General features: G+C 53.8%; 1 protein-coding gene across 3 annotated transcripts in view; it reads left to right on the top strand.

The window, feature by feature from the left end:
- ZNF592 (zinc finger protein 592) overlaps nt 1-15,728 on the top strand; it is a 48,705-nt gene extending 32,977 nt beyond the window's left edge. For all 3 annotated transcript variants that reach the window (XM_046010262.1, XM_046010264.1, XM_046010265.1), the window contains 7 exons: nt 2,739-2,917; nt 8,395-8,571; nt 8,836-8,995; nt 9,110-9,397; nt 9,609-9,721; nt 10,341-10,476; nt 11,841-15,728. In XM_046010262.1, coding sequence (XP_045866218.1) covers nt 2,739-2,917; nt 8,395-8,571; nt 8,836-8,995; nt 9,110-9,397; nt 9,609-9,721; nt 10,341-10,476; nt 11,841-12,335 — 1,548 coding nt within the window. In that variant the 3' untranslated portion in view covers nt 12,336-15,728. The remainder of the gene's footprint in view (nt 1-2,738; nt 2,918-8,394; nt 8,572-8,835; nt 8,996-9,109; nt 9,398-9,608; nt 9,722-10,340; nt 10,477-11,840) is intronic.
- The last annotated feature ends 6,324 nt before the right edge of the window (nt 15,729-22,052 follow it).

The following is a 22,052-nucleotide window of genomic DNA, read 5'->3' as shown; positions in this document are numbered from 1 at the left end:
GGCTCGATCCCAGGACCCTGAGATCCTGAGCTGAGCCAAAGGCAGACGCTTCCCTGACTGAGCCACCCAGATGCCCCCGAAATACACATTCGTAAAAAGAAGAAAGAGGGGGTGGACCACATGACTCTTGATCTTGGGGTTGTGAGTTTGAGTCCCACATGAGGCATGGAGCCTACTTTAAAAAAAAACAGGGAAGAAAAATCATGAGTTTATACTGGTATTCAAATGTAAAATTATGGAGTTTTTACATAACTGATTTTATACTGAAAATCTTGGTTCCTAAGATTTTCCTACCACACATACATATATATGCCCAAATTTTGAAGTATTAATACCAATTTTTTTTAACATCTAAGGCAACTACATAAAGTTGAGGGTGTATTTGCGGTTCTTTCTGGCCTTAGAATAGATCACATTAAGGATGTATCCGTCAAAATGCTGCATTTTAAAGGTCACTGGGAACAAGTGTTTTTTCTATATGGTTATGTCACTGCCTCGATATGCTGTTGGGTTATTTCGTTTCTGCTTTTCCATTTTTAGGGAATGTTTTTGTTTTTCTCCTTTAATTATTTATATATACACACACACACATATCTTGTATATGTATGTATATATACACACACACATATATATTTATTTATTTATATTTACTTTAAGATTTATTTGAGGGAGGAAGAGAGTGAGAGCCTGCATGCATGTGCATGCCTGTCTGTGTGCTGGGGGGAGGGGCACAGGGCAAGGGAAAGAGAGAATCTTAACCAGACTCCATGCTGAGCTCTGAGCCCTATGGGGGGGCTTGATCTCACAACCCTGCAGTCAGGGTTGGGCTGAAACCAAGAGATGGGCACTTAACCGACTGTGCCACCCAGACATCCCAATTTTATGTAATTTTAAAAAATTATGGGGCCCACAGTGTGCCTGGATGACTCAGTCCGTTAAACCTCTGGCTCTTGGTTTCGGCTCCGGTCATGATCTCAGGGTTGTGGGATTGAACCCGTAGAAGCAGTGTGGAGTCTGCTTCCCCTCTCTCTCCCTCTGCTTCTCCCCCCTTTATTTCTCCCCCTACCTCCCTCTCAAATAAATAAATCTTAAGAACAAAACCTTGGACCTGATGACAGGTGTTGGAATTAAAACAAAAACAACAAAAAGACAAAAAGGTTTTTTATTATGGAATGTCCCAAACATATGTAAGAGTGGCCAGAAAAGTAGAACAAACCGTCTTTTAATAATTGCCAGCTCCTGGCCCGTCTCGTTTTATGTATTTTCTCACCCATCCCTTCCCACTCATGGATTATTTCTTTTTTTCTTTTTTTTTTTTTTTTAATTTTTTTTTTTCTTTTTTACAGATAGAGAGAGAGAGAGATTACAAGTAGGCAGAGCAGCAGCCAGAGAGGGGAGGAAGCAGGCTCCCTGCCAAGCAGAGAGCCCGATACGGGGCTCGATCCCAGAGACCCTGAGATCATGACCTGAGCTGAAGGCAGAGGCTTAACCCACTGAGCCACCCAGGCGCCCCTCATGGATTATTTCTAAACAAATCCCAGCATCACTGGGTCTATAATAGTTCTGTATGTATCTTTAAAGTATGAGGTTTTCCTCACAAAGAACGTGGATATAATATTATGACATCTCAAAACTAATAATAATGATAATCTCTTATTATTATCAGACCTTAATACCAAGTGTCAAATGTCCTGATGTCATTGTCGGGTTAGTGCTCGGATATCTCTGAGCGTCTCATCTCTCTCTACAGTTGGCTTGCTTGAATCAGGGTCCAAATAAGAGCTATACACTGCAATGTGAACCTTTCTCTTAAACGTCTTTTAATCTGTAAGTTTCCTTTTTCTGTTTTTCCCTTGAAATCTATTTGTTGAGAAAACTGGGCTGTGTGTCCTGCAGAGGCCCCCATGTTCTGGGTTTTGCTCTTCCCGTCCTCCTTAACGACTTGTCCCTCTGAGCACCTCCCCTGGGCCCAGGTCAGTGGCTCCCACAGCGAAGAGCGATCCCAGTGCACCCTTTTGACCCAGAAGGGCCTCCGCTGACGCAGGCGCCTGCGCGGTCTGCTGCTTCCCCGGGGCTGTCTGCGCTGTGCCCACCAGAGCAGTGCGGGCTGCCGGACTTCTCCCCCTGCTTCTCTCCTGAGTCTGGGAGCGAAGGAGCTATTGCCCACTCCGCCCTTTCCTGCGGGCACGTGTGGTCAGCCAGCTCCGGGCAGTGGCCCAGGACACCCCCAACAGGGCTGAGGACATGGACACTGGCAAGACCACTCAGCCCACCTGCCCTGGGGGCTTCTGAGGGCCAGTCGGGTCTGCTCTGGACATCTCCGAGCCACGGGACTGGAGGTGTCCAGCACCGCCTCTGCCAAGCGAGGGCAGAGGGCCTAGTGGGTCTGGCAGTGTAGTGGGCTCTGACACTAGAGGATGTGCCTTTGGCCTCTGGAAAGGAAAAGCTGGTCTGCTAAGCCCGAGGGAAGGAACACTCCCCTCCTAGAAGCAGGACTGATGTCTGCAAACACAGCATCAGTTCTGTCTCTGATGGATAAGGTGAGAGGCAAAGCTTGCTTGGGTGTATTATCAACACTCGGAGCGAGGCTTGGGGGTGCCAGATTTCCTGGGGGGGTTGGAAGAGCACGTGGTGGTGGGACCCCGTGCGCGGAAAGCCAGACCGCTGTGGTTGGCGAGCTGCGAGTCCGCAGCCCCCGTGGCTCCTGCGTGACCTGCTTTCTTGGTGTTTCTTCCTAGACTTGCCAGGTGTGCCAGATGCTGCTGCCCAACCAGTGCAGCTTCTGCGCCCACCAGCGGATCCACGCCCACAAGTCCCCCTACTGCTGCCCGGAGTGTGGGGCCCTCTGCCGCTCTGCCTACTTCCAGACCCACGTGAAGGAGAATTGCTTGCACTATGCCCGCAAGGTGGGCTACAGGTGGGTGCTGCCTGGCGTGCTGTCCCGGCCTGGCCCAGTGGCTCGTCCTTTCCTGGGGCTGAGCTTGTTTCAGGATGAACTTCGGCCTGAAGAGTCCCGGGCCCCCAGCCTAGTGAGACAGGAACGTGAGTTGGTATTTAGGTGTTTTTATTTTTAGAGAACAAGGTGGGGGGGGTAGTAAGAATAAGGAGTTAAAAAGAATTAAACATGAAAAAGGATCTTTGAAGGGATGGTTTAGGGGATTAGTTTCGTTTTTAAAAAGTGTGTAAAGTTAGTTTACTTACAGAGTTACTGTGTTTGGCGTATTAAGTTTGAAGTACCGTCACAGTCAAACGTTCGCTAATTGCAGTACTTTCGGATGTTCTCGGTTTCCGTTAGCCACTGGAACTGCAGGGTACAGAAGCTTCAGTATCTTTACGGTGAAGAGTTTTTGTCCGTTTGTGAAAAAAAAAAGCACACCCTGAAAATGGAAAAATGATCAGCCTCATAGTAAAACCAAGAAAACTATTTTAAACTGAGTCTACTCCACCTGTCAAGTAGGTGTAGGCAAGAAGTCATTTTCAGGAAAAAGATCAAAACGGGGAGGAGAACGCCCTCCCAAACACGTTGATCTCTGACTTTTACAACCACTCGGTGAGGCTCCCTTTACTGACTTACTACATTCTGGAGTTTCTACATCTTCTCACGTTTTTACGTTACCACTTTCAGTTACCTGAGAATTTTGTCCAAATTTAGTAAGGTTTTCTTCTCTTTGGTATTTAAAAAAAAAAATAATTGATTTAGTTCATTGAATAACTTTCTTCTCGAGTACCTACTCTGGTCTGTAGTGCTGTGTCGGACCCTCCGGATACAAAGGGGGTTGGGACAGAGCTGCCGCCGGCAGGGGCTTCAGTGGGGTGGGGCACACACCCACCCAGGCGACGGTAACTAGAGCGGGGAGCCCCCCAGTACGGGTGATCAGGGACGCTTATGGAGGAGATAGTAGGTTTTCCGGCAAGCGAGCGGGGGGAGCATGTCTGGCAAGGTACGGGCAGGGATCTGGAGCACACCAGAGGTTACAGGAATGATGAACATTTGGTGGGGGTGAGATGAACTGGGGGGTGGGGTGGGAAATGAGGCCAGGGCATCGGTAGGGCCAGGCCCAGGCAAGACCTTGGAGTGCTTGGCACTCCAGGTGGACAGTGACAGTGGCCAGTGAGGGGCTCCCAGGGGAGCAGGGGAGTGGTGTGGCAGACCCGTGCTTCAGGGAGATCTCAAGAGGAAGCTGACGTGCATTAGAGAGGGGAGAGCCCAGAGCCTGGCTGGGAGGCGAGTGGGCGGGTTCAGGGGAGAGGCTGGTGGCTCTGGCTGAGGCACGGTGGCTGTGGGGATGGAGAGAAGGTACATCTGGGAGAGCTTTGGGGAGTGGAAGCATCAGAGCTTGATGGTGGCTCGCAGACGGGGCGGAGGCATGGGGAGGGCCTGTGGGGACTCCCTGGCTTCTGTCCCCGTGTACGTACTTCTAAATGTAGACTAGCTTCTTTTGCGTGTTATGGGAAATGGAGACCCTAAAGTGCAGGAGAAACAGAACACACCGGAGATGGGTTACTCAGAGCCCTGGCGGAGGGGCGTGGCTTGGTAGCATCCCAGCCCAGTGTTTTTGTTGTTTTTTTATTTAAGTCATTTCTGGCCCCAACATGGAGCTCAAACCTACAACCCTGAGATCAGGAGTCACAGGCTCCACCGACCGAGCCAGCTGGGTGGCCCCCGCCAGGCCACATTTTTAAACCAAACACCTGAACGTGTGTTTTTACAGTATTGCCTAACATTTGAAAGTACCTTTCCAACTGTGACTTAAGTATGTGCTGTTGGTTCCAAGATCAAGTCCAATCCACTAAAAATGCAAGCAGTACTTAAATTTTTATCTTTGGATTTTGAATCCAAGAAGTTTCCAATGATACAGATAGATTCATAACATTTTTTAAAGATTTTATTTATTTATTAGAGAGAGAGAGAGAGAGATCATGAACAGGGGAGAGATCATGAATAGGGAGAGGGAGAAGCAGACTGAGCAAGGAGCCTGATGCGGGGCTCAGTCCCAGGACTCTGGGATCATGACCTGAGCTGAAGGCAGATGCTTAACAGACTGAGCCACCCAGGTGCCCTGGTCTTTGGTCTTTTAATTCAATATTTTATTTTACTTTCATCTGCAAGAGTAAGAAGAAACATAGTGTCTCAAAAGTGATTCAGGTTTTCAAGGCTTTTTTTCTTTTTTCTTTTTTTTTAATGTTTATTTATTGGGGCAGAGGGAGAGGGTGAAGCAGATCACCCCTAGGTGGGGAGCTGGATTCGGGGCTCGATCCCAGGACAAGTGTCAGACACTTAACCGATTGAGCCACCCAGATGCCCCTGTCAGGCCTTTTTTACGGAATGTCCGACAGAAGAGGAACATGATTCAGCCGGGGGCTCACTGGGGCTGGTGGCCTTCCAGCCTTCAGAGGCCCATGGTTGAAGTCAGGAGGCGTATGCCTGAGTGTATAGTCTCGGTCGTGCTTAAGAGCTTCACTACTTCACGCATGTATTTTTTGTATCACTTTTATTTAGACACACAGCACACATCCACCCATGTAATGTGTACAGTTCGATGGTTTTCAGTGTGTTTACAGAGTTGTTCAGTTATCACAGCCAATTTTAGAGCATTCTCTTCATTCCAGAAGAAACTCTGTATTAGAACCCTTCCATTCCCACCGCCCTTAGCTATCTCTCATTTATTTTCTGCCTCATATATTTGGTTTTTTGGACATTTCACAGAAAAGGAATCATAGAGTCTGTAGTTTTAGCCAAGATTCACCCCTATTGTAGTATGTCAAGAGGTCGCTCCTTTGTCACGGCGGAATGATGCTCCCCTGTCTGTAGATAGCACAGGTCACGCAGCCCTTTACCAGCTGATAAGAACTTGGGGTTCCACCTTCCGGCCGTTATGAGTAACGCCCTGACGAACACTGATGCGTCAGTTGTGGTGTGGACGCAAATTTTCTGTTCTTTTGGGTGAACACTTGGGAGTCGAAGAGTGGGACCACCTGGTAACTCTGTTTAACTTTTGAGGAACTGCCCGACTGTTTTCAGAAGTGGTTGTACCGTTTCTGTATCCCTGCCAGCAGGCAGATGAGATTTCTGATTTCTCTGCATCCTTGCTGGCATCATCCTCGTCTGACTGCTGCTGAGGGCCGTCCCTGTGGGTGTGACGTGGTGACTCATTATGGTTTTGATTTACATTTTCCCAGTGGCTCCCGGTGTTGAGTATCTTTTCTGTTCGGTATTTGTGTATTTTCTTTGGAGAAATGTCTGTTTGCCTATTTGTCTATTTTTAATTGGGTTATTTATTATCTTACTATTGAGTTGTAAGAGTTCTTTGTCTATTCTGGATGTAAGTCCCCTGTCAGATACATGACGTGCAGATATCTCCTCCCGTTCTGTGGGTGTTAACGTTTCAGTGAATTCTCAGTGTCCCTGTGCTCCATTTCATTCTACGATAGAGTCTTACCATCTTGCTTTGTTTTGTGTTATTTTTGCTTTTCTCGAAGACATCGTCAAAGTACCTTTTATGTGTTTTATGTGTAGGTACTTCATGTAAAATGTGTATATATGTTATATATACAGTTTAGAGTTGTGTAAATTTTTCTGCTCTTTGTTGAAAATTTGGGGAGTGGCCAGTGATGTCGGAAAGGAGCAGGTTTGAACTGTTCTTAATGATCTGTCATTTTTTAAAATTATTTGTGATTATTAGGACAATCAAGTATTTTACACTCTTTGTCTTTTCTAAAACTTTACATATTTCATGGCATATGATTCTGTAATTGTGTACCGTCTCTTAAAAAAATTGGTGTAAAGAGTTCTGTCTCGGGGTCAGATTTCTCTTCCCGCTTTTTCATCAATTTGTAAACTGTACTTGACTCAGTCTTGCACTGACACGGTGTGGGTTCTTTCACTCCCAGAGTTCTTACTTTCCATGAGGCTTCCTTGCAGAGTATCTCTTCAGTACATAGAAGGGGTTTTTAGCCGCATTTTGGGAGCACCTGTTTATACTGCCCCTGCTGACGTCTGGTCAACTTGTACGAGGAAGGCCACTTAAGATTCCTTACACGTATCAGGTCTACTTGGCCGCTTCGGATGAATTTGGAAACATGTGGATTTTCTTTTCTCCCCACGGTACTTGTGGTGTGGAAGTACTTCTGTGTGCTAGAAGTTGGTCACTATTTTGTTTAGGGGAGAGAAAAGAAAATATAATTAAGTAGCTCGTGTGGAAACTCTAAAGCACATAACAAGTTTAGTAATGAGCACACATCAGAGGTCGTTGCACACAGCTTTCCGGTTCTGTGGGCTGCTCCTCACAGCTAATTAAATTTGCAAAGGGGGTTCCCTGTGTCCCCCCACCCTCACCCCCCAGATACACAGAAAAGGAGGAGAAACGAAAAGGACCAGGCGGGATTCTGTGGTGATGTCGGTGCACTGTGAAAACGGGCTCGGGGAGTGAATGGAAGGGCTGTATTGGGGAGTCAGAGGGTCTGTAAGTGAAGGCATGTCCTTTCGTCAGTAAAGCAACAGCCTCTCTTCTCGGTCTTACTGGGATGTTGGGGTTATGGGGTCGGGCGGTACTGCAACAAGGGGAGATGGGGCTCTCTGTGTGTAGGCGGGAGGAAAGAAGGAGCGCGCGAGAGGGTCTAGGACCTGGAGTGGTTGGAGAGTGGCGTGTCGGCCACAGGCTCGTGGACTGCGGAAGGGGAAGGCCAGGTAGAGCTGGAGGTTGTGAAGTCGGCAGAAGCGTCCGGCCTCGGTTTCAGAAACAAGTGCTTTGACAGAGTCGTGCACGATGCGAACGATACATTTGCTAAACGGTGTTTGGAAAACACAGCCTGCGCTTTTAGAGCCCCGTGGTCCAGAGCTGTACCGGCCGTGCCTGACTGCTGAGCTTGACATGTGGCCAGCGTGACTGGCTGCCGTGTTTTATTAATTTAAATCTCAGTAGCCACATGGCCAGGACAGTGTGGAACCTTCCCGCGGTCAGCACAGGTTCCCCTGGACTGTGCTGCTCGGGAGGATTCCGTCCTGGGCTTTGAGGCTGCGTTTTTTTCCTGTGCCTGTGGCTCGGGCCAGCCCGGCGTCTCCAGTCGCACTTGGCATGAAGCGGCCATCCCCCGCTCACTCGGTAGCAGCCCCTGGGAAGGCCCAGGCTCCCGTGGCCTCTTGCACCCCTGCGGTGGTGTCGCGCTTCAAAGGATTTGGTTTATATCGTCTTGGGACCATTCTCCTGCCTCTCCATTCCCGCCAGCATGGCCTTGGGCGTGGTGGCAGCAGACAGGCTCTCTGGGTGCACGTGTGGAGGGGGGAGGGGGAGAGAGGGCCCCGAGAAGGCTCTGCCCCTGCGCTCCGTCCTCCTCCCCCAGCGCGACTTCGGGATCTGACGCGCCTGCCACACCCCCACCACCCCTGTCATCCAGGTGCGTGCACTGTGGGGTCGTCCACCTGACCTTGGCCTTGCTGAAAAGCCACATCCAGGAGCGACACTGCCAGGTTTTCCACAAGTGTGCGTTCTGCCCCATGGCCTTCAAGACGGCCAGCAGCACCGCGGATCACAGCGCCGCCCAGCACCCCACCCAGCCTCCCAGACCCTCCCAGTGAGTGTGGCGCGGCCCCGGCAGGCCTTGGGGTGGAGCCGAGTGGCCTGGGCCCTCTAGCGGAAGGTGTCGGGATGGACCAGGGGGTGGGGGCGGGCACCGGGGCTGCCTGGGGTTCACCGGAGGCATCCCGAGGCAGGGGAGTAGCCGTGTTGGCTCAGAGCAGTGCTTTCCCAAACCTGACCCTGGTACAGAGAGCGGCGATGGCGTGGAGGGTCTGCGCCCGAGCCCGGCCCCCTCACTCCCTGGGCCTCGTCTCTCCAGGCTCATTTATAAGTGCTCCTGTGAAATGGTCTTCAACAAGAAGAGGCACATTCAGCAACATTTTTACCAGAATGCCAGCAAGACGCAGGTGGGCGTCTTCAAGTGCCCCGAGTGCCCACTCCTGTTCCTGCAGAAGCCAGAGTTGATGCAGCACGTCAAGGTGCGGTGTCCCGGGGCAGGAGGCTGGGGAGGAGGGCACGCGCCTCAGGCCGGGGTTTCTGACTCTGTGCCTCTTTCCCCTTACCCAGTCAGTAATCGCTCTCCCCATCCCCAGAGCACCCACGGTGTGCCCCGAAACGTGGACGAGCTGTCAAGCCTCCAGTCTTCGTCGGACACGTCCTCAAGCCGCCCTGGCTCTCGAGTTCCCACCGAGCCCCCAGCCACGGGTGTGGCTGCTCGGGGCAGCTCCCTGCCTCCGAGCCGTTGGGGCAGGCCTGAGGCCCATCGCAGGGCGGAGGCCAGGCCCCGGCTGAGGAACACGGGCTGGACCTGCCAGGAGTGCCAGGAGTGGGTTCCTGATCGGGAGAATTACGTGTCCCACATGAAGAGGAGCCACGGTCGGGTAAGTGTCGGCGCGTGGTCCCCGGGCCAGAGTTCTGGACTTCTGTCCTGTGGGGTTAGAGCTCCCTTATGTGGCGGACCCCTTAGGGTGCCCGGGGCTTTGGGCAGGGAGGGTCCCACAGAGCCCGAGGGCTCTGCGCCTGTACTGCCTGCATACCAAGACCCCCGGAGCAGTCCTGGAGTTCTGATGCTTTGCGTGCTATCTCCCGCAGGCGTTGAAGCGGTACCCGTGTCGGCAGTGTGAGCAGTCCTTCCACACCCCGAACAGCCTGCGCAAACACATCCGCAACAACCACGACACAGTGAAGAAAGTCTATACTTGTGGGTGAGTGCCGGACGTGCCAGCCCGGAGGCCCGAGGTTCCAAATGACTGTGGCCGGCTCTGCTGGGGCTGCTGGGGCTCTTCTCTGCTGCGAGGTCGGGGGGCAGAAGCAGGAGAGAAGCCAGATTCTCCTGGACAGATGTGGCGGCACATTCAGGAGGCCGGGCTGGTTGGGGACCAGCTTCTGGCCGCTGGTGGCCCCCGAGCCTCCCCCTTCCTACCTCCCTCACCCCAGACAACACTGCCAGTCAGCATGACCGCCCCTGAGCCTCAGGAGGAGTGACGGTGATGGGACCATGTGCCCCATCTGGCCTCCTCCTTGCTGACCAGTGGCCCAGCCCTGGGACCTCTGGGCAGTGATGGCAGGGAGTGGAGAGAGGTCATGGCTCAGGGCCGGGACGAGCATTCTGACTTGCTGTTGTCCGCCACCTTGGCCGGCTCGCCGGCTCTGTGTCTCTGGGGAGTGCCCAGCGCTACCTGGCCAGCCTGATGACCCCCAGCCAGCTCTCTCCCCAGAAGCCAGAGGCAGCGTGCGCCTCGCCCCCTTGCCGGTGTGCGTGGCCCCGCCAGGCTCCCTGGGGCCTGTCACCTTAGACCCTGTCTTCGGGCTATGCTCCCGCAGGTACTGCGCCGAGGACAGTCCCAGCTTTCCTCGGCCCTCCCTCCTGGAGAGCCACATCAGCCTTATGCATGGTATCAGAAACCCCGATTTGAGCCAGACATCCAAAGTCAGACCTCCGGGCGGACATTCCCCTCAGGTGAGCGTGGGGCCCCGCCCTTGGGAGTGACCTGCTCCGTGCGCCTGTCGAGCCGGCTGCAGGGGGCCCTTGTGTGACAGCAGCCACGGAGCATGCCGCAGCTGCAGCGTCCCCCACCGCGGCTCGCTCTCTAGTCCTGTGCGGCCCACCGGGGGACCGCACGCAGGTGAAGGACAGGGACAGAGACCTGGGAGGCAGCCGTTAGCCTTTCGTGCCTGTGGCTTTCCCGTGCCTGTGGCTTTCCTCGAGCCTGTGGCTTTCCCGGGCCCGGCGGACACCGGAGGGATCCACAGGTGCCAGAGTCCGGCGGCTGCCGCCCTCTGGTGCCGGGAGGGGTGAGGGGTGGGGGTGCAGGGCTGAGGGTGGCAGCGCTCCCCTGAGTGTGTGCTCGTGTGCACCCGTGTGTCACACACACACGTTACGGGAGGAGCCAAACCTAGACTCCCGGGATCCTGGACCCTTGCTGTACGACAGGAGCGCGTTCCGTGCCCTTGTCCCGTTTCCGGTGAACCTGAGGAGCAACGTGCTTCCCCTCCTCACGGCTCGCTCTCCCCACCACGCCGGGGCAGGGAGGGCTGCTCCTCAGGGGGTCGGGCATGTCTGGGACTCGGAGAGCTGCCTGGGTTGCAGGGCATTTCTTCCCGGCTGCTTGGAGAAGGGCGTTGGTCAGCCGAAGGCCTTCGGCATGCGGCAGGTGGGGTGTCCGCCGACGTTTTGGGGACGTCTGTCTGCGATTGACATGCACACCCCCACCCTCCAAATGCACGTACCCTTTGATCCAGCCGTTCTGTCCCTGGGATTGTTCAGTCCAGCGGCTTTGGCCTTGGGCCTGAAGGGGTCCGCGCCCGCCCCGCAGGGCCGTGTGCAGTACATCGCAGGAGCGCACCTACATGCTGCAGGAGGGGACCGTTCGCCCCGCCGTCGCCCTGTAGGGGCCCTCCTGGGGACAGCGCCAGCCCGTGTCCTGAAGGAAAAGGAGGCTGAAGCAAAGCGTGCATGTGGTGGTATCATTTTGTAAAAGGCAGCGGCTGTCCCTTTGTGGGGGCACAGACGGTCTCTCGGGGAGCCGCAGAACCCAGGCCATGTGGCCTTCTCCGTGTGGGCAGGCCCGGGGAGAGCTGGCCAAGAGGGACTTCTCCTGTCCCACATCCTTGGAGTGTGGTGCCACATGCATATGTTACAGGAGACAGAGCAAAAGCAAACCCAGAAACCTGAAAGAAACCAAATCTAAACCCACGGTTTGGGGCTGGGACGAGCCCGGCCGGGGCGGGGCTCCTGGGAGTCCATAGGCGGCAGCGTTTGGGGCTGGGGCTCCCGCTGGGCACGGGCTCCGCCCGACACGCTCACACCGTGTCCCCTTGCAGGTGAGCCATCTGAAAAGACCGGGCAGCGGAGCCGGGGACGCTCCGGGCACCAGCAATGGCGCGGCCGTCTCTTCCACCAAAAGGCACAAGTCCCTGTTCCAGTGTGCGAAATGTAGCTTTGCCACGGACTCGGGGCTCGAGTTCCAGAGCCACATACCTCAGCACCAGGCGGACAGCTCCACGGCTCAGTGTCTCCTCTGCGGCCTGTGCTACACCTCGGCCAGCTCCCTCAGCCGCCACCTCTTCATCGTCCACAAGGTGAGAGACCAGGAGGAGGAGGAGGAGGCCGCGGAGCCCGAGGAGGGCTCCGGGGAGGAGGTGTCCATGGAGACCAGGGAGAACGGACTGGAAGAATGTGCCGGAGAGCCTTTGCTGGGCCACCCAGAGGCGAGATCGCGAGGCCCGGCTTCCGAGGAGGACGGTGCCCCAGATGCTCAGAGTCCAGCACAGGCCTCTCAGGACCAGGACAGCCCCGCTCCATCCCCTCAGGTGTGACCGGAGGCTCTGCGGTGCGTGCGGTCGGGGAGCTGCCCCGGCGTGCCCCGTCTGCCGTGTGGACAGTGGGGGAGAGAAGGCTCTGCCCCAGTGTGAGTGTGGCCGGCTGTGCCCTGGAGCCGTGTCTGCCCTGAGCTGCGGGGGGCTGGGCGTCCCCAGCCCCGGGAAATGTGCGGTCACCCAGGACCCTCCCAGCTCCGAATCTGCTTCTGTTATTTATGGCTTTGTGCTGCTTCTTGGTACCCCAACCCTTGTCTGTGTCCTTCCAACCCCAGGCTGCTTACGTGGCCCAGCCCCAACGCTGTCAACTCGGCTTGAAACCCCTCAGCACTGTGCTCTTCTGGGAGGGTCCCGCGTGCTGTCTTCAGCCGGGGCTCTGATCCGAGCCCTCCGCCCTGCCCGCAGAGCCTGAGAAGGGGGATGTGGGTGCTCACCCCCACTGTTGGAGAGCTCGCCCAGGCTGGCTCGGTGAGGGCCCTCGATCGTTGCCCTTCCTTCCTGCCTCCTCTGATTCTTTCCCCTCCAAGGTAGTCCTGGAGAGTGGATTGTCACTGGCTCCTCCCGTTCTGTGTGGGCGGGAGGAAGCTCCGCAGCGCGTCTCAGTCTGGAGCGGGGGCGGCGGGGCCAAGGCGGGCAGACCCGGTCGGAGGGAGCCGGGCGTCCTGTCGCGGTTCTGCCCTTCCTGACCCGCAGGGTTGGGGCCACAGACGTTGGGATGTTTGTATTGCTCCTGTGCCATTAGAGAGGCTGCCGCCCCAGGCAGGCCAGCCCCTCCTCCTCTCGGCTACACTCATGTTGCTCAGACTATATTTCAAATAAAAAACCTTCTTACCACGCAGGTAGGCTCTTGTATTCCTCTTCAGGTGAGCCTGGCCCTGCCCCACTCCACTCCAGTCTCTCTCAGACTCCTTCCCCGCCCCATCTCTGAGGGAGAGCAGCGTGCCTGCTGTCGGAGGACGGTCCTCTCTAGATTCTGGAGCTGAGGTTAGGAAACCGGGAACTCGGTACCTGGTCCCCTAGAGACTTTCTAAAGGCATGGGGGAGGGTCTTAATACTGGCCAAGGGGGGCTCCCTCCCCCGAGGTCTCCCCGGGACTAGCAGCATTGGCCTCAGGGCCTGTTGGAATGTTCTGGGCACCCCCATTTTTCCTACAAATGGATTTTCCTCCTGAGAGACCCCTTTACTAAGGTGGCGGTGGGGGGAGGGATAGAGGGAAGGAATTTTAGGGTGACCTCGCAGTGTTCAAGACGTCCTGGTGTTGCCGCTGCCACGGGGAGCTCTCGGGCGGCAGCGTCGGGACTAGACAGGGCAGGCCATCAGAGTTTGGGCCCAAACAAGCCCCAGGGGCAGGCCGTGTGGAGGTGCCCTCTGACCCCTGACCCAAGCTGCTGCTGTGCGGCTGGCGGTGTGACTGGGCCCGGCAGGTCTAGGACAGCAAAGGGAAGTGGGGACTAGCCGAGCTCATAGAGGTGCTCTTTCAAGGAAGGCATTGAGTGTCAGTCGTAAATTGTTAAGTCAGATAACTACGTCTGACCTTTTCACAACAGAAAAAAAAAGTGCATTTTCTTTTTCTGTCCAATGCCAGATTTTTAGTGGAAATGCTCATGACCCTGGGACCGTTAGTGCTCGCCTCTGTGCTGGAGAGGCTGCGCTGTTTAAGGATTGCTACACTTGGCAAGGCCACCATGTCCCTCTTTCCCAAGCAGGTGGTGAGGCCGCCTGCAAGGCCTGAGCTCACCCCGTCTTGGCTGTCTGTCGTCCCTTTCCTAATTCACTGCAGGTGCCCACCCCACACCCCATGGTCCGTTTGTGGGAACACTACCGAGGAGGCTCTGAGAAGGGCTTGAGATGGATTGTGGATCTCTTCCTGCCCCCAGCAGTGGTAGCTGGAGTGGGGGCAGGGGAGCGAGCTGCAGGCTCCTTTGCCTGGCCTGACCCCATCCACCCTCCTTCTGGGGATGGTGCGGCGGGGAAAGAATGCCAGGCTACTCACCAGGAGACCTGGGGCACAACCTGGAACCTGCCCTAAACTGGCTCTTAGGAAACCCTCTCCCTTCACCACCCCCGCCCCGCCCCGCCCCACTGCTGAATAGTCCTGGTAATTCCCGTCCAGCTCGCTTCCCGGGCTTCATGAGATGGTGAGCGTGCGGGCATTATACATGTGGGATGGATTCTTGCCTTTAGGGTGGAGGGTGGGGGGCACCTCCCCCTGCCGCCGGCATGCAGGTGGGCCCGTGCACGCTGCTGCAGCGGTAGTGATGTGGCCCGCGGCCCGCCGATTTCTGTAATCACAAGGACGTCCCAGTCAACCCGCCTCTATAGCACAGAGAACAGAGGCTCAGAGAGGTCAGAGAACCTGCTGGGCGGCCTGTACGTGCTGGTGCCAGGTCAGGTCCGTCTGGTTCCAAAGTCCACAGCACCCCCCACCCCGCACTGCTGCTGGCCTGGCTGCTTTGGCCGCCTCCCAGCCTGTCAGCACTTTGCAGCCATCAGGACACCTATTGTCCTGCCTCCCCTGCGGCTGGGCGCTCCCTGCACCCTCCCCCGGAGTGCCAGGTTCTGCTTGGGGCCCGTCTGCGCCTCGTCACCCCAGGGAGAATCCTGCGCAAGACATCTGCACGGGACCTTCTGAATCAGAGGGGGGTGCCCGTGACCTTTCATTTACCTTGGGGGTCGATCTTGCCGTTGAAGAGCATCAGTTTGGGGGGGGCATGCCAGGAAACATGGTTCCCTCAGGGCCCAGTATCTTCTGCTCTCTTCTTTTCTGGAGGTGTTTTTAGTGGGTGTGCTAATCTCATCACTTGTCATCCTCAGCAAATGCTTTTGCTGTAACCAGTGCTTCTGTACACGTTCTAGGGAGTGACCTCTCTGCTGATGGAGTTAAACAGATAAGCTCCCCGCCCGCCGGTGTAGAAACTACAGCCTAATACTCTCCGGCTTGAAGAATGACTAGTATTTATTTTCCAATCGCTTTATCTCTGTACAACGACGGGCCGAATTACTATCATTGGTGTAGAAAGAACTGTTCCCTTAACTTATGTAAACAGTCTGGTTTTAAAAACTGTAGCAGTTGTGGCTTAGCAAGTTCGAGACATTTTGCGCAGGAGCCCCCTGCCTGCCCCGTTCACCACTGTACACTCAGCTCTGGCCGCACTTTTCCTTGTTATAAAAATTTTTTTGTTGCTTTTTTTTTTTTTTAATTAATACACATACCTGGTAAGACCTCCGAGCAATACAAAAGAATATGCAGTACAAAGTCACCTTCCGATCGGAGGTCAGCCTTCGGTTCCCCAGCCCACCTCTAGAATTTATCACTGTTATCTATCCAGATCTTGTGTACACTTTCTGAGCAATGCTATGCATTTACAAGTTTATAAATATGTATATTTATATTCTATTTTTAATACAAATGGTAGCACTCTATGCACAGTGTTCTGCAGTTTGCTTTTTCACTTGTGTGATGGAGATTGTTCCAAATTCTTCCAGCGGATCAGCCTCATTCTTCAGAAGCTCCTCGCACGGTTCCTCGCATACAGGAGTGGTCCACAGAGTGTTGGGAGGAGTGAGTGAAGGGGGCATGCGTGCACACGCGCGTGAAAGCCTCTGATTCAGCCCGTAGCCCCAAAGTCCTCTCAGGTCTGCTCTGAGCAAAGCAGGATGCCCTGGATCCTAGAATGTGTGTGTCGTCACCCCTCCACCCCACCCCCATCTTTTCCAAGGGATCCAGGCTGTTCTTGACCTTGCCCACCAACAGATGCCACAGCAGTCTTAGGAAAGTAGGTGCGGGAAGCCTGGAGCCCCTCTGGAGGAAAGAGCAAACTGAAGGAGCCAGGTCCGAAGAATAGGATTTTTTTTTTTTTTTTGAGGTCCCTTTTTAAAATGCCTCTCTCTGATCAGAAAATGACATTGCGTTATTAGAAGAAAAAACGCGCGTATTTGTAACCCCATCCTACTTTTGCGGTTCTTTTCATGTCTGTGTATCAGTGTCCAGTAATTTCCAACTGCTTTTCCAACTGGACTCCTGTTTAGTTCACAGCCAAATATGATATGATTGTGATAGTAACAGAAATCGCACATTTCTACACGACACATGTGATTCTCACATTCATTCTCTTACGTAGGTGCAGAGCAGTTCTAGGAGGTGGATACTGCTGTTCTTTTGGAGGTTCAGAGTGGTTGAGGAATTTCCCTAAGGCCACAGAGCTCATAATGGGCAGAGCTGGGTTTCATTCAGGTGTGACTAGCACTGCCCCGTCTGATTTTGAATAATACCTTTTTTAAAAGATTTTATTTATTCATGAGGGACAGAGGCAGAGGCTGAAGGAGAAGCTGGGAGGCTGATGCAGGACTCTATTCCAGGACCCCATGACCTGAGCCGAAGGCAGACGCTTAACCGACTGAGCCCACCCAGGCGCCCCAGTACCCTACTTTTTTCTACTTGGCATTATATCTGGACATTTTCCATGTCTCTACAAAGGCCCTAAATCCTCATTTTCAATCACTGTAATCATTTTCAAATCAATTTACTTAACCCATTTCCTGTTTAACATTTAAATTTCCCGATTGGTGAGTGTAGTGCAGAGTCCCGAGCATACAGCTTTTTGCTTCTGCAGAATTATTTCCTCAGGGGGTTATCCTTACTTTCCTTGACTAAACTTCCTGGCAATGTGGTAGAATGAAGAAAGCCAGCGACTAGAAATCAGACACGCTGGGTTAGTCACTGAGCTCAGTGACTAAGTTGTTTGATCTTTCTTGGCCTCGGTACCCCCATCTGTCAGATGGGGTGGGTGTTGGGTTAAGTCTGTGGGGCTCCTGAAATCTGGCTAGATTTTATCTTCTTGTTCCTTATGTTTATGCCAAAAGAGAGGAGACCTGCCTAAAGGCAAGAATTCTTAATCTGATTTCTTCTCCTGTTTAATTGTTTTATTTATTGACTTTTGGTCTAGCCGTATACAGAAGTAGAAAGGCTCCCTCTCTGCCCCCTTCCCCCTAGGCAGTTATCACTTTCATTTGCATTTATTCATGTTGTAATCGGCATCAGATTATTGCTTTTTCAGATGGTGTCTGGCTCTTGGTTAAGTACCTCTTGTCAGTCCTTTCCAAGTCTGAACTGTTTACTTGATGATTTAAAAGTGTCTTCACATCCAGCTTTTCATTAGGGACCTGGGTCTGGATGAATTCTTGAGCTACTTCACTGTGTCATGCATTGGCCTTTTAAGACGCTTCTATCTTTTATCATACTTATTATCGCAAATTGAAGTTGAGTTTTTAGTGAATAAATGTTAGAAAAGGAAGTCAATGTATATGTAACTGATGGTAATGGGAGATGGGGCAAAAGGACGTGATAAAGCCATTTAAGGCCGTTCTAAGTGGGAAAAGCCCCCATAGCTAGTGAGAGCTCCAGTGACCAGCAGCGCCGTCTGTCTTCACGGGTGGGCGTGGTATTTATATATCACAGTGATAGTCTAAGATCCAGTCGACCTTGCTTCTGCAGCTTTGCCCCACAGCTCTGGCCTCCACTTCCTGTGAAGATGGGGATGTTGACCATGCCTTTAAGGATGTCTGAAGAGTGGGTAACCTGCTCTCTGGTGAGGTGTTCGTTCATTAAACTGGGAAGACCCGCTGTTTCTCACCTCCCTTTTTCAGGGATAACCCAGGGCACTCTGTACAGAATTCCTATTTTCCTCTGGGGTCCTTAGAGCAGTTTGCTTGGAATTTGTCCCTAGGACCCACTGTGCAGAGATCGGGCTGAATATTTTTTGTATCTGAATAGGGTAGGTTTTGCTTCCAAAGAAGCGCTTTGCCTGAGCTGGAGGCTTCGCATTTTCTACCCTAGGCTGGTTCTGGAATGTGATTTCCACACAGGGAAACTGTGTGTCAGACCAGGCGGGCAGTGAGAAGGGGACAGCAGGGAAGAGGTAGAAAGTTGTGGGCAGGCAGGAGAGTTTGGACAGGTAGAGTGGTTAGAGCCTGGAGACGGCACTTGACTTTTTGGGCAGGCGAGGGTGGCGGTGGCGGTGGGCTCACACAGTAGGACCAGCCCGTTAGGAGGAAGCGTGGTGGGTCCCAGCAAGCTCGGAAATGGTCTGTCAGGGCCGCGCCTTGGGTGAGCAGTCCTTGCAGCCACTTGAAGTTGCAAAAAATGAGAAGATGGAGCTGCTGAGGACTGGCCGAGATACAGAAGGGCCCTTAGAGAAAGACTCGAAGGGGAGGAGGAGGACCGGTTTGCCCTGCAAGGAGACCAGGAGAAGCCTGGGCTGGGAGGGGCCTTTCCCAGGTCTCTCTGAGGGTGTGGAGCTTGTGTCCTGGGCCCAAGTGACAGCTGCTGCCCCCTGACCACAGAGTCTCCCTCTCATCTCATGATTGCTTTATCCTGGACAGGGTCTACATCTGTGGTAGAAATTCCTGACTCCTCCAATCCCTTGTGGAATCAGAGTAAGTGCGTTGGGGAGGGCACCGGGCTGGAGCAGCTCTGTGCTTGAGTCCCCCGTTCCCCTTCCAATCAAAGCAGAATCAGGAGTGGCTCCTCGCAGCCAGTAATCCTTTAATTGGCATCCACTTACTCCAGCGCAGATGCGGCCACATCTCCGGTCCCTGGAGCGCCAGAGTGGTCAGCCCATCCCAGAGCCGTAGAACCTGGAGTCTCCACCCTCCAGGGTCTGGGGCTCAGACCCCAAGCTGGGAGCTGTGGGGGGCAGGTCAGGCGAGCACTCCAGAGCACTGCAGAGTCCCTAGCGGGAAGGGCAGCTTGCAGCAGAAGGCAGTAGGTCCTCATGCGGGAGGGGGCAGTGGTGGGGGCAGGACCAGCGGAAATCTAGGGCTTTGTTGAGCTCGGGGCTGAGACTTCTAAATGAGTGCAATCAAAAGAAGGAAAAATAGAAGAAACCGGAGGGGTGGATGTGTGTTTGATTCACTTACCCTGCTATTAATGACTTGCCCTGAGATTGGCCACAGGCCTGGGGAGCTTGGATGGCCGGAGCCGAAGCTGATGTTGCTTCGTAAGGAGGGTCTCACTGACCTCTGACCTCAGTCCCTACGCCATCACTTGTGGAGGGGGCTACCTCATGTGCGTCCACACAGGTGCAAGAAGCAAAATAAGATCTCGAGTCTGTCGACCAGAAGGGCATGGACGATAGCCGTACTGTGCCCGGAAGAGCTCACAAGTGCCACGGGACGTTCTCAGTCCAGCAGCTTAAGGCGGGCACTGGCAAGGGGGACTTGTTCCCAGGGGGAGCGTCCGGCATGGTGTAGGGCTTTCCAGGCTGTTCCACCCAAGGACCTACTGCAGGAACCTGATAATTCGTCAGGAAAAGAGGTGTGTCCCCTGATCAGTATTTTCACAGCTTTCCAGGGCTTTTCTATCAAAAAGACCTCCACTCCAGACTTCCTCCGTGTGGCCTTGGAGGGCACAACAGAATAAGACTCGATAAAAGGAAAAGCCTCCTGAAAACGAAATGAGCTGCCTGGAGGACGAGTGTTCCTAACGAGAGGTGGAGGGCATCCCACGCGATGACCAAGTCCCCTTCCTGCCAACCCTGAGTGGTCCCCCTGACACCCACCCCCGTTTCCTCCCTTCCGCATGTTCTTGCACTCGGACCTCTCCCTGCTCCAGGCCAGGGAGCCAGCCCTGACCCCCAGGAGCTCCACTGTAACACTCAGGGCCTGGCTTCTGGCCGCTCTTGTTGGGCGGGCCTGGCTCTGACCTCCGCTTCAGCTCATTGGGCTGCTTCTGTCTTGTTCAGGAGGCCAAAGTTTGCCCTTTATAACCTAATTCTAGTAACTCATTACTGCTTGATAATGTGATTGGTTCCCTCTGAGTTCTTTTGAGAGCAGAGGTAGTGAGGGAAGGGAAAGAAGGGGTAACTATGTCAGGGAAAAGCAAACAATCATCCTCCTGGGTCATGAGGAAGGAGGCTGGGCGGGGGAGAGCAGGGAGAGCTGACAGCAGGTGTTCGAGAACCTTCTAAAGAACAATGTGCGTTTTGAAGCAGAGGTTCGTAGGACTCAGATGCCAGCTAGCTAGCCTGCCCTCCTTCAAAGTGGAAGTTCTTACCCGATGGTCTCACGTTCCCCTATACTTTGAAGGAACAGTTGGCCACTGCAAGGCAGGAGGGCAAAGTGGACGTTGGAATCTTGTTTGGAGCCATTGCTCTAGGGAAAGAAAAAGGTCAGCCTGGGGAACTGGGCAAGCTTGCCAAGCTGCCCGAGACCGGACTGAGGTTAGAAACCAGAGTTAGCCAGCCTTGTAGCTAGAAGCCACAGCCAGATTCCAGGTTAGGAACTGACAAGGCAAATTGAGTAGAAGGTCAGGGGCCCAGGGAGATGAGACCTCTGAGGAGAGTACAGTCATCAGAGTCATTGTCCTCCCCACACTCTGCTTGTGTCCAGACAGGGATGGGGGGGCGGTGGGTAAAGGAGCCAAGGAGAAACTCAAGAGAGGGCAAGTTAGGGGTCTGGAGTTGCCTTAAAGCAGACGGCGGGCTGCGTAGGGGGAAGGATAACAAAATGGCATTTTAGAGGTGGAAAAATTCCTCTGCTGAGGTTCAAGTGATGGGCATTTGACTGGGTTGCTAAAGGGAAGTGGGGGTGAAGGTCTTCAAGAGGCTGAGGTCAGCGGACCCGCTGCCAGTGTGTTGGCTGAGTTATTAGAAAGGCAGGGATGGTGGCAGGGGCCCAGGCCTGGTACACAGCAGTGCTCCCTGTGCAGTGGCCTGAACTCAGTAAGCTCAGGGGGAGGACGGCGAGGCACGTGGAATGGTGTCCTGGCAGGTTGTAAATGTTGGGTGATGTCTGCTTCAAAGGAGAGTGGAAGGGGAAGAGCTGAAACGAAGCTGGAACACAAGGCACGTTGGCCTCACGTAGACAGCGATGAGAGGGACTCAGGTGGCAGGGGGGGTGGGCAGGTGTCCCAGGAGCCACAGCCGTGCCTGGACAGGAACCAGCTTCCCCAGCCGAGTGACACACGTTAATGAACAGTAGCCCAAGACTTTCCTACCACAAGCGCCCAATTACTGCAGGGCCCTGGGAAGTTCAAAACAACCAGGAGAGGGGGTCCTGGCACCAGTACGAAGTTCCTACAATGCTTCATCAGTACACGTATCTGATAGCAAACTGTGGACGATGGTTATTGCCAAACGCAGAATAGCATGAGCTCTCCGTACTCTCCCAGCAGCTTGCACGAGCTTCTCTCTGAGGTTCTTTCTTTCTTTCAGGCTGGAGAGGTACAGCCTATCACCTTCATTTCTTTACCCTCGGCACCTGGCAGAACGCCCAGCACCGAGTCGTTAGCAATTACTTAATTAATATGTGCTGAAGGAACGGCCTCGACCTACAGGCCAGAAAGGGAATGCCTCATTCCTCTTTCCAAAGGAGAAAGCTAAAACTCGGGGATGGGGAGCCATCTGCCCAAGGTCACACTCAGTGGGGAGGAGAATTAGAACCCAAGTGTCTAGACCCCCAGCCCAGGACTTGACACCACTCAACATGTCCTCTGTCTCCTGCTAGACTGAAAGCTTAGAGAGGAAAGAGAGGTGCCTTTCTGACCTCTCCATCCCTGAATGCCAAGGCACTCCTTACTCAGCTCTGCCCCATCCTCCTGAAAGTCTGCTCATTAAGTCAGCACACGACGAGCAGATGACAGGAGCAGAACTCACAAAGGTTTAGACAAGAAGGAAAGGGAGTGGGAGATTAAGAAGATGAGCTTTAACTAAAAAAAGG

Source organism: Meles meles, chromosome 6, assembly GCF_922984935.1.
Source record: "Meles meles chromosome 6, mMelMel3.1 paternal haplotype, whole genome shotgun sequence".
NCBI lineage: Eukaryota > Metazoa > Chordata > Mammalia > Carnivora > Mustelidae > Meles > Meles meles.
The sequence above is the reverse complement of the archived record's forward strand: the minus strand, read 5'-3'. Positions and strand labels throughout refer to the sequence as shown.